The following is a 12,245-nucleotide window of genomic DNA, read 5'->3' on the forward strand; positions in this document are numbered from 1 at the left end:
AAGATAGGATGGTGAAGAATATCTTTGCAAAGCTTACATCTTCCTGTTTAATTCCTTGTAAAGAGAAAGGGCTGTTGAATGGGAACTTATCTTTGTCCTGATTAGGAAGGAATCTTTTTTTTTAGGTTTTTTTGTAAGGCAAACGGGGTTAAGTGGCTTGCCCAAGGCCACACAGCTAGGTCATTATTAAGTGTCTGAGATCGGATTTGAACCCAGGTACTCCTGACTCCAGGGCCGGTGCTTTATCCACTACGCCACCTAGCCGCCCCGGACTCTTTTTTTTTTTTTTTTTTTTTTTTTTAGTTTTTGCAAGGCTAATGGGGTTAAGTGGCTTGCCCAAGGCCACGCAGCTAGGTGATTATTAAGGTCTGAGGTCGAATTTGAACTCAGGTACTCCTGACTCCAGGGCTGGTGCTCTATCCACTGCGCCACCTAGACACCCCTTTAGGAAGGAATCTTATAAATGTCCATGGTCTATACACCTTGGAGAGACTTTAAATGTTCTTGGCCTAAGTGAAATGCTTTTCCTTCTATAAATGGAAAATAAATATTGCTGGATCTTATCTTTTGTGCCTTTTTCTATATGAGTGTTAAAGTGCGCTTTAAAGAACCTTTGCAAAAACCAAGGTGTTTTCATTTCATATTTTTGTGGAGGATCCCTCTTGGTACAAATGTAGATCATTCTCACAAAGATCTTATAAAGATGGAAAAAATATGCATGTTCTTTTGACAGCCTCTTTGGGACATTAATATCTTCAGTGATTTCTCTCCCCCTCTCCCCATTATTTTCATATCTTCTTGAAACTAAATGGAACTAAAATCCCACAGTTGCTTTGTCCATTGAGTGGCAATCAATGTATCAGTACATACATCTGAGACAGGCACGGCGGATGAACAAGTTAGGTTTAGAATTGAATTGGAATGGGGCGGCATGAGTTCAAGTCCGACCTCAGACACTTAATAATGACCTAGCTGCGTGGCCTTGGGCAAGCCACTTAACCCCACTGCATTGCAAAAAAAAAAAAAGAATTGAATTGGAAGAAGCCCCCTGGATTATATTTGGGAAGTTACATAGCGCTTCTAGTGACTATGAAAGAAAAACCTCTATTTCTTTGACATTAAGGTTCTGTGGAGAATCCAATATGGTTACAAATCTTGGAACACTATCTTCTGCCAAGGAGCAGCACTGAGGACAACCCAAAGCCTTTGGCAGTCCAGGGACGTGGTGAACGCCAGCAGATTTGCAGTGCAGGCTTAGGCAGGTATATCAGTGAATTTGATGTCGAAGCCGGGGCGGACTCGGCAATAAGGAAACGGTAGGGCGGTTTGTAGACGGAACGGGAGCAAAGTTTGCCTGGGGAGGTCAGGGGGGTGTCACTATTAAATAACAGGACCGATCTGCCCATTTATTTCGTTTTTTACCGTGGACCAGGGCATATTTCTCCTTCTTCAGGTGCGAATAAGCTAGTACAAGCAGATGGTATTGATGGGGGGTCGGGGGTCCAGACTGCTTGTTCCGCGGCCGTGAGGGAGCGAAGCAGATCCGAAGCGGGGGTGCTCTGCGGGTTGGGGTGCGGGGGGCAAGCCTCCGCAGCCACTCTCTCGCTCCCGCCCCCCCACCGCGCTGCGCCCCGAGTTAGCAGTCTGCCGGCACACCCCGCTCGCGGCCCCGGGGCTCGCCCCCTCCCCGGAGGCTCGCAGCCCGAGGACGCCTCCCTGCGCCCCGGACCCCGGGCCCGGGCCCCGGGCCGGCGCGGGCTGGCCGCCCCCTCCGTCCCCCAGTCCTGCCACTTCCAAACTTCTCTTTTCCCACCCTCAACTTCACTCATCCTGGGGCCCGCCCCCTCGGGCCGCCCCGGCCAATCAGCCGCCCCACGCCCGGCCGCGGTTCCGCCCCCCCGAGCGCCCGGGGCCAATCCCCGGCGCAAATGTCGCCTGGCCGGGCTAGTTCCCGAGCGCCCGGCCTGTGACGGCAGCGCGCCGGGCGCCGCGCGCCGGGAGGGGGCGGGGTTCTCGTGGCGGGGCCAGAAGGGCGGGGGGAGGAGGCGGTGCCGTTGTTGCCGCCGCCGCCGCCGCCGCCGCCGCCGCCTCCGCCGCCTCCGCCGCCGCCGCCGCCGCCGCCACCGCCGCCGCAGGCGGAGGCTGCGGAGAGGGGGAGGGGACGGGCCGGCGCGCGGGCGCGGGCACAGGGGCAGTGCTCCGCCGCGGGGGCGCGCCCGGGCGCGCGCCCGCCCCCTTTCCCGCCGCTCCGGCGCGGAGCCCGGGCACAGCGGAGACGCCCTCGGGCCGCGCCGCGCTCCGGATCCGCCCCGTGTGTGAGGGAGGCGGCCGCCGCCCGCGCCCGCCCCGTCGGGGCCCGCGCCCTCGGGCGCCCCATGCCGCAGCGGGGCCGGGATGTCGAAGACGCTGAAGAAGAAGAAGCACTGGCTGAGCAAGGTGCAGGAGTGCGCCCTGTCCTGGGCCGGGCCGCCGGCCGAGCTGGGCGCCGAGGTCCGCGGGGGCGCCGAGCGCGGCGAGTTCCCGTACCTGGGCCGGCTGCGCGACGAGCCCGGCGGCGGCACCTGCTGCGTGCTGTCCGGCAAGGCGCCCGGGCCCGGGGACGTGCTGCTGGAGGTGAACGGGACGCCGGTCAGCGGGCTCACCCACCGGGACACGCTGGCCGTCATCCGCCACTTCCGAGAGCCCATCCGCCTCAAGACCGTCAAGCCAGGTACGGCCCCCCGGGCGCCCCCGGACCCCCGAGCCCCGCGGCGCCCGCGCGGGCCCCAGCCGCCGAGGAGGGGGCGCCGCTCGGGACCCGCACCGCTCCTCCCGCATCCCGCGCCGCGAAACCTCCTAGATGAGCCGACTCCCCGATTTTTGCCATTTGGAAGGGCAGCGAGGAAAGGCCTCCCTCTATCTTTCTTTTCTCTCCCCCTTACCTTTCCCACTAAACACTCTGCTGCAAAGCCTGCCTGTAACAAACCCCTGATCCCGCTGCCTCTTTTGAGCCCCTTCCACAGTCCGTTCTCAGTTACCTTTGATAATTGGATCATCGATACAGTGTGCATCTATTTTCAGATTCAGTGTTCCGAGATGTTTGGGGGTTGCAATCACGGTTACAACTTGCTACAAAGTCGCATGATTTCCTTCCCTGTTACTGTGTTGCATATGCCGAGCCTCAGCGGGTCATAAACTGTTTGATTGTGGCCTGTGCTGGCCAGCGGTTTGTCTCTCTAACTCAAAATGCTGGAACCTGAGAGATGATGATATTGCCTCTTCCCTCAGCCTCTCCTCCCAACTTCTCCTCATCTCTCTAGCAGGTCCTGGACTAAATAAAATAGCTGCTGGTGTATTTGAAAAACTATGTTTTTCCATAGGCTTGTGGTATATTGACCCTGAAGCTCTTTTCTCGAGCAGACACTAGACCAGATTCATTGTATTCTACATTTTGGACTTTGTTTCCATCTATCTAGAGCCTTTTATCTTGGTTTAAAACTTTTGCTAACTAAAAACATATTTTGACTTCTGTACTTTTGAGGCAATAAGACCATGGGTCTCTCCTCATTCAGAATCCTTCCTTGACTCTTAGACTTTTTAAAAGGTAAGGTTCTTGATGGTACGCTTAAGGTTATAGTTCAGTCAGACAGGCACATTTGAGCTTTTGTAGAGTGCAAAACATTATACCAGAATGTTGTTCCCTGGGCCAGATCTCTCATAATTAAGGGACTGTTTTGACAGGATTAATGTGATGCAGAGCTTGTAGTGGAAGGAGGGCTCTACTCATAGTCAGGAGATATCTGGGTTCCATGCTGTGTGATTATGGGCAAGTCTTTTAATCTCTTTAAACCTCTGTTTTCTCATCTATAAAACCAGGATTATGATACCAGTTGCACCTTCCCCACAGGTCTGTTGTGAAAAATCAAGTGATAATGTATGAAAAGTACTTCACAAATCTAAAACTCTTTGTTGTTGCTATTAGCTATCAATGAGAATGACAGATGTCAATTTTATTTTACTTTATAAATCTTAAAAATTGAAAATGTTTTAAGAGTGGGAGATGAGTAAAGAAAGCAAGATTTTTTTTCTCATGTTTCCATGATTCTATTTTTGTAGCAAACAGAAAGACCTTTCTGATTAACACTACAGCCTGTCGTGTTCTAAATTCATTCCCAGTCTTTTTGGTGAATTTAAGAAAGAACATAAGCTTTAAAGATGTTTTCAGTTGGCAAGGGCATGGTGCTAATAACTCCAAGGTCCAGGAGGTCTCCTACTGGTTAATACACTTAGAGAGTAGCTAGGTGGACTGTGGATAGAGCATGGATACTGGAGTCAGAAAGATCTGAGTTCAGATTTGACCCCCCCCAAACACTTGGCTTTGTGTGACCTTGGGCAAGTCACTTAATCCACAATTTCTTCATCTGTAAAATGATCTGGAGAAGAAAATGATAAACTACTTCAATAGCTTTTCCAGGAAAATCCTAAACTGGGTCACAAAGAGCTGGACGTGACTGAACATCAACAACATTAATAGGCAGTGTAGAACATATTTTGCTTCAGAATATATTGATTGAACTGTTTAATTTCCCCTTCTGAAGAGTGATCTAGTTGATACTAAATACAATTATGAATAATGCCATACTTGAGGCTTCAAATGTCTGTACTAACTGCTAGTCTGTCACTTTACTTAGGAAAGGCTAAAGGGTCCATTTTTGGCAAATCAAATTTACATTTTTACCCCTCTTTTCTCTATTCTTTTTTTGTTGTTGTTGAGGTAATCAGGGTTAAATGATTTCCCCGGCTAGTAATTGTCCTTTGGAATGGAAACACAATTCATTCTCTATCTACTGCACCATCTAGCTGTTCAGGTTTTGTTTTAGTTTGTTTTGGTTCAGTTTGTTTTGTTTTGTTTTTCATTTTTTGTTGTTGCTTTGAGCTCTTTTTCCTTCTAAACCCTTAAGTGAGGTTGGATAAAACAACCTTTATGGTTGCTGTTCATCCCATAATCATTTTGAGAACAGTGGACAATGTGAGGATGTGTGTGTTTTAATAGAGAAACTATATACTTCCATTGATTTAAAAGCATATGTCTATGGAATCCTGAAAAAATATTCTGTTACTGTTTCTTAGGACTTTAAAATATTAACTCTTTGAAAAATTTATGTTCTTGGCATTTATTTTTAAATTTTTGTTTAGTTTTATCTGACTCATGGCTCCATTTTTGGGTTTTTCCTGATAAAAATACTGGAGTAGTTTGCCATTTCCTTCTCCAGCTCATTTTATGGATGAGACAACTGAGGCAAACACAGTGAAGTGACTTTTCCAGGACTACATCAATACTGGTTGTCTGAGGCTAGATATGAACTCAGGTCTTCCTGATTCCAGTACCAATGCTTTATCCATTGTGCCATCTACCTGCCCATATTTTTTAAATGGCTCAGCTTAAAATGTTATACTCATTGTTTAATCTTTCAGACTTTTAGGTTTCAACAGACTTTAAAAGAATAAGAAATTAAAGGGGCAGCTAGGTGGCGCAATGGATAAAAGCACTGGCCCTGGAATCAGGAGTACCTGGGTTCAAATCTGGTCTCAGACACTTAATAATTACCTAGCTGTGTGGCCCTGGGCAAGCCACTTAACCCCATTGCCTAGCAAAAAAAAAAAACCTTAAAAAAAAGAATAAGAAATTAAGAATTTGTAAGTGGTTATTTGCAAGACTTTGAAAATAATTGGTAACAAATATAATATATATATATGTATATGTTATATTATTCATTATGAGAAACATCCTTGTAGTGGATAAAGAGTCAGCATCAGTTAGGAAGACCTGGATTCAAGTTCTGTCTCCAATCTACTGGCTGTGGCACTTGTCAAGTCATTGAAATCTCAGCATTCTAGCTCTTAGCATCTCTCTAAGCTTTTGGAAAGGAGCTGGAGGAGGGGCAGTAGGGGATCTTCCTTGTTAAGTGAATTCCCTCATTTGAAATTTTCCTATGCCAATGAATTCAGTCTCTGTTCTTATAATTCATATGAAAAGCTTAAATAAAACAAATGATTCATTTTTTAAAAGGGATGGCATTTTTATTTTGGTTTTTCCTTGAATCTAAGATTTATGTGAAAGAAAAATCATTTTTAAAGGTATTGTGAAGGAAGTATACATTAGACAAGGCAGAGTGCTGTGTAGACCAGCAATTCTTTTATTTATATTTAAAAACATACAATGGCTTAAAATGAAATTATAATAATGATTACCTTTGGAGATACTTTAGTCAACATTAATGAAAGATTGATAATTTGATGTAGCTGGAGAGCACCAAATGTACTTGAGGTACTCTTTTTTTTTTTTGGTGAAGGTTCACAAGAGTTTGGGGCTAAGCCAAAATGACCTGTGATGATTTTTTGCCCAAGTCTCCTCTTCCCCTATCCATTATCTTCTATTTTTTTAAGATGGCTGAAGCTGACAGTTTTTAAAAAAATATATAATTGTTTGTTAAAGTTTTCCCAGGTGATGCAGTGTTTATCTTATTTATCAGTGCTTAGCATTTGTCCAGTATTTAGCAATGTGTCATTTTGACTATTTCTGGAATATCTTTTGTTCTTCCTATTGTTCAGTTGTTCTTCAGTTGACCATAACCTTTTATTCCTTGAATTTGCTATTTTTCCCCAAGTGAAAGAAGCTGAACTTGTGCCTTTCATGGTAAAAAACAAGATTTGTTTCCTTGAACTTTAAGAGTAGACTGGTGAGCAATTTTTCTTTCCCTCATGATTTTGCTCTAAACAGCAAAGCCAGTGACAGGCAGTGCAAATGTGAGGTCTTCATTTAGCCAGTGATGGTAAATTATGTAGATTTAATTTTAGGGAATGTTTTGTGTTCTCCACTGAATTACCATGCATATACTGAACTCAGCTAAATGAGATCTAATAGCCAAATGCAGTGTGTGCATGATAATTCAGTGGAACTTAAGTACACAGCATTCATTTTTATAAAGTTCCACTATAATTTGGATGCCCCAAATAAGGGATTGTGCTTTCATTTAATTCATATAGTACAAGATCTGGTTGAAATTAAATTTTTACACATTGACAAGACACAAATTTACCCCTCCCTCCCCCACTCCCAAATGGACTTTCTGTGAGCCTTTTATTTGTTTAACTTTTGTTTTTTTGGTGGTCAGTTTATGAAAGTTAGGTAAGTTTTGTTTAAGTATTTGTGATGTTTGAGGGAAGGAGTAGTAATGAAAGTTAATTCTTGGTTTTGTAATGGAAAAGACATACAATCTTTTGTTAGGACTTAAGGATTGACTGTCAGAAAAAAAAGCAATTTTATGTAGATTAAGAATCTTCTGGGAAAGGTTCTTGGTAATTTTAAATTTGTATATTTCTTTTAGTAATCTTCCTTTCTGTTTTAATGGCTTAATAATTTCAATTTGTGGATTCTAACACACTAGAATTGCCTGTACATCTATCTGATTGATGAGATAGGAAAATACCATACACATCTAGTAGCACTTAAATTTGAACCATTTCTGCTTTCAAAATTCTGATTAACAGAATTAATTTTTTCCCTAAAAAATGGAATTTAACTAATTAAGACAGTTGAGTTCTAATTGTAGCCTCTTTTTATTATTTCTCAAATTAGTCCCTTCAGCTTATATATGAATTCATTTTTAAAAAAATGATCAAATATTATTCAGTATTGTATTTTAAAGAGAGTTTTCCTTATAAGTGCTGATATTTCTGGTGGTGGTTAGTATTTGATTTTTCCAAAGAAGGGCATAAAAATAAATGTATGAATAAAGCATTTATTACACACTTTGTGCAAAGCACTGAGAATACCAATGGAGAACTCAGCTAGACCCTGCTCTCAAGGAACTCACATTCTAATTGGGGAGACTGTATATGGAAGGTTTTAGCCACAAGTCAAATGTAAAGTAGAGGTCCTTGGAGTGGAGAGGCAAAGCAGATGGAATGCTTCTTCTTTAATATAATTTGTACTGATAATATTTGTCATTTTTTGATGTTGAACTATTTGACAGTGCCAAGGAATTTGGTAGCAAGAACTTTCTGGGTCTTCAGTAGCTGTACTCTAGGAGCTGTACCTCTAGGAGCAGTGGCCAATCTGGATCTTCTTAGGGATTCTTCCCAGCATGATGGCTGAGGGCACTGGACTGGGAATCAATGCTATTTATTTCCAAGGCTGTTGGAGTCAGAGACTGGAATTTGTCTTCATCAGAATCTTAGGGGAGATAGTGGTCAAGGTGGTGCTGGTGATGCTGTTGGTTTAACTTGCTTGGAACATGCTGTTTCCTGTCTTTCCTTTGGTATCTTGCTGCCTCAGCTATTTGTGTATTTCTTTAATAATAGTTGTTTTCATTGAGTTTTTTAACTGATATCCTCCCTTCTGCCCCAAGCTTTTGCATCTTAAGGGGCCATTCAGCCAACCATTGTTGGCAAGATAATGATTTCTTAAAACTTTGTAATTAAGAATATTCATCTTATGTATAGTGTATTTTAGTAGATGCTGGGGAAGCTGCAGATTTGAATCAAATATCTCTGTCTTCATGTTATGCTTTTTTTTCTGTAATCAGTTTTTTTCTTAGTAGTCTACAACTATGTTAGATTCATTTAACTTTCCAGAAGATTTTCTTTTGGTAAGATTTATACAACAAATATCTATTAACATCTGCTTTGTATGTGTCAAAATGCTAAGTTGTTTAGCTTCTTGTTACACTTAATTTCTACAAGTATTCTTGTGTTTCTCAGGAACACAGATTGTCTCCATTCTGGGATTTAGATTTTAATTTATTAAATCAAAAAAGCTTCTTATTCAGGCTAGAGTTCTGACATTTTCTAGTTTTAAATTTTTACCAAAATGGCAGCATAAACTCTCTACATTTGTGGTTGTGTTTAATTTGTAAAAATCAGTGCATAATTTTTATAACTGAATAGTTTCATGTACCATCTTTACTCTGTATCCTTAAATACCTTGTGGGAAGTCAGTGCTTGAGATTGTGTTATTGTTGTGATACATTTTTAACTTGCATCTTTATAAACTACTTAAAAATGACTTGCCATTTTCAAATTACATTTTATGTTATCCGAAGACTGGTTTTTGTAGACAGAAACAAAAAACTCATCATGTTTAGTTACTTTTTAAAAAATTGATTCTTTTTTGTATCATATCTGTTTCTTAATATATCATATCCTTTACCTATTCAGCAAGAGCCAGCACAATTTAACACAGAAAGAGCAAAGCAGTTTCAGCAGGAAAATATTAACTGTGCTGGACGGTCTATCCCACATTCCATATACCATAGTTCTTTCTATTTACAGTGGAAAGGAGGGAAGTATGTTTTCTTACCTCTTCTTAGTCCAAGCTTAGACAGTATAATCATGGCTTCATTTCATATTATTTCTTCCAGTTAGTCTGTTAAGAGTCATAGTATTTTTTTTTAGGTTTTTTGCAAGGCAAATGGGGGTTAAGTGGCTTGCCCAAGGCCACACAGCTAGGTCATTATTAAGTGTCTGAGACCGGATTTGAGCCCAGGTCTTCCTGACTCCAGGGCGGGTGCTTTATCCACTACGCCACCTAGCTGCCCCAGTCATAGTATATATATATTTTAGTTCTGCTTTATCAGATACTTCATACTAGTCTTCCCATGTTTCTCTGAATTCTTTGAATAGTTTTCTGAATGGTTTAACTATTCTCCAGTTGATGGACACTAACTTTTTTCCTAGTTATTTTCTAGAACTAAATGCTGCCAGAAATATTTTAGTGTAAATGCAACCTTTCTAATTTTGACATCCTTTTGATAATATGAGTAGTAATAGTATCTTTGGGTTAAAGGCTAAGAATATCCTAGTAACATTTTTGTAGGATAATTTTGAATAGCTTTCCATAATGGTTGAGCCATTTCACAGTTCGACCAACAGTGTATTAATGTACCGGTCTTTACTTGTGTCTGATGTTTCCATCATTGATTTTTTTTTCCATCTTTTGTATCTTTGCCAGCTTTCTAATTGTGAGGTAAAAAGCTTTGTTTTGATTTGCATTTCTTGATATATAATTTTTGAATCAGTCTTTCATGTAGTGGTCAGTAGGTTGCAGTTTTTTTTAAGTCTGTTCATTCATATCTTTTGATCACTCATCTATTCTTTCAGTGTTGATAGACAGTATGAATTACAAGGATCACTTAAAACATACTACGGCATTGCTTTCCCCAAGCCAAGGCTTGGGATGATGGTCTTTCATATATGTATGTATCAATATATACCGGAGGTGGCACATGAGATGATTTTTTTAGTGGCATATAGCTAGGAATATAGGAAAGGGAAGGAGGGAAGACATGTACAAACAACTGAGTTTGCACAACACTTGTCATTCTTTTCCTCTTGATCATACAATTTTACCTTGTTTCTCTTAAGCAACTTGATTTGTAGGAGTTTGGACTTCAGAAGTATGTTTCTGGTTATACTTTTGCTTCTTGGAGTAGTTAAATATGCTTTCCATGTGCACATGTGTAGCTGCTTCCATTGAACCCCTTTGGAACTGACAACAGTACTACTCCCCATTTATGGAAAAAATAATGAAGGAAGATTTCACAAGGGGAAAGTAGTTTCTTAATTAAAAAATGTTTTTCTTGCTTCTTTCTTTCCCTCCTTCCCCTTCCTCCATGTTATAGTTGAATAAGTTTCCAGAAAGAAGGTGGAATTTGATGGGAGTCTTGAAGGATTTGAATGGATGATAGATAGGTGGTGACAGTGGAGAACCTTCTAATTAGATGAGAAAGAATACATAAAAGTTGTGTTTATGAGACAGTAACTAGTTAAGTGGAACAGAATAGTTTATGCTTAAACTGTTATGGTTACTTCTATAACCTAGCTCCTATTTACATCTCCAGTATTTTTTCCTGCGTGAATTCTAGTCTCGTGTCAACCCATTATTTCTCAGACATGCTTCCAGAATTTTTTTGCCCATTTCTTCTGCCTGGAATGCCTTATCTATTTTTCAAAAACCAGATTGAATGCTTTTTTTTCTTCAAGTTTTTCTTAGCTGAAAGTGGTTTATTATATATTTTTGTTTCTACCTCTTCCCCCCCTTACTTGGATCAATTCCTTTTACATAGTAGGCACTAAATAAATGTTTGAATGAATGATTCTGAAATGCCTTTTCTTGCTGACTTATTTTTACTTCATTGTTGAATCTGATTTGCTGGGTAAACAGTCGATTAGTGGAAATGAAAGATAATTTTATTCTAAATGTGTGGGCATAGGACTTAGATTTTTTTATATTTGCCTTTTGTTTTTGATAAGAAATTTTTAATTCGGTAATCAAATTGAGTTTGTTTTTCTGTAACACTAAAATGGTTGATCAGCAACTGTATTCTTTTATAATAGTAAGAATTGTTTTTTATTTCCCCCAAACCTTGAGATCACTATGGAGAACAGTGAATTATATGTATAGGCATACCTTGTTTAATTGTCCTTTGCAGATATTGTGCTTTTTACTGATTGAAGATTTGTGGCAACTCTATGGTCAAGCAAGTGGGTTGGCGTGATTTTCCAACAACATGTGCTCATATTATGTCTCTGTCACATTTTAGTAATTCTTGCAATATTTCAGACTTTTTCATGATCATTTTATCTGATTTTGTGATCAATGATCACTGTTCTTTGATTTTACTATTATAATTAATTTGGGGTACCATAAACTGCACCCATATAAGATATAAATTTAATTGATAAATGTGTGGGTTCTGACTGCTTTTCTGACTGACTCTTCACCTCCTTTCCTCCTTTCCTTAGGCCTCCCTATTCCCTGAAACATAATACAATTGAAATTAGGCCAGTTAGGTTTCCAAGTACTCACATAAGAGGTGGAGTCAGTTTATATAGCAAATTTAATTGTTATTTTAAGTAATTGCCATAATCATCCCAACCTTTAGCCATCAACATTAAGGAAAGACCCTCCATTATTACAGATTTTACTGAAGTATTTTTTAAACTTTTAAGGTATGTTCTTTAAAAAAAAGAGAAATATCATTGCACACTTAATAGACTACAGTATGATGTAAGCATACGTTTTATATGCCCTGGGAAACTAAAATTTCATAATTTGCTTCATTGTGGTCATTAGAACAGAACCTGCAATATCTCTGAGATATGCCTGTTTTCATATTAAGAATTCCATCTTTTGAGGAGTAAAAAAAGAGTTTGGTGGTTCTTGGCCAGAAAACCCCCTGATCCCCTGAGCAGAAGTAGAGAAG

At 40.8% G+C, this 12,245-nt stretch overlaps 1 protein-coding gene across 2 annotated transcripts in view; it reads left to right on the forward strand.

Annotated features, from left to right (window-relative positions):
• Positions 1 to 2,379: 2,379 nt before the first annotated feature.
• Positions 2,380 to 12,245, forward strand: part of MAGI3 (membrane associated guanylate kinase, WW and PDZ domain containing 3) — a 218,311-nt gene continuing 208,445 nt past the window's right edge. For both annotated transcript variants that reach the window (XM_074188464.1, XM_074188465.1), the window contains exon 1: positions 2,380 to 2,710. In XM_074188464.1, the coding sequence (XP_074044565.1) occupies positions 2,395 to 2,710 (316 nt within the window). In that variant the 5' untranslated portion in view covers positions 2,380 to 2,394. The remainder of the gene's footprint in view (positions 2,711 to 12,245) is intronic.

Source organism: Macrotis lagotis, chromosome 5, assembly GCF_037893015.1.
Source record: "Macrotis lagotis isolate mMagLag1 chromosome 5, bilby.v1.9.chrom.fasta, whole genome shotgun sequence".
NCBI lineage: Eukaryota > Metazoa > Chordata > Mammalia > Peramelemorphia > Peramelidae > Macrotis > Macrotis lagotis.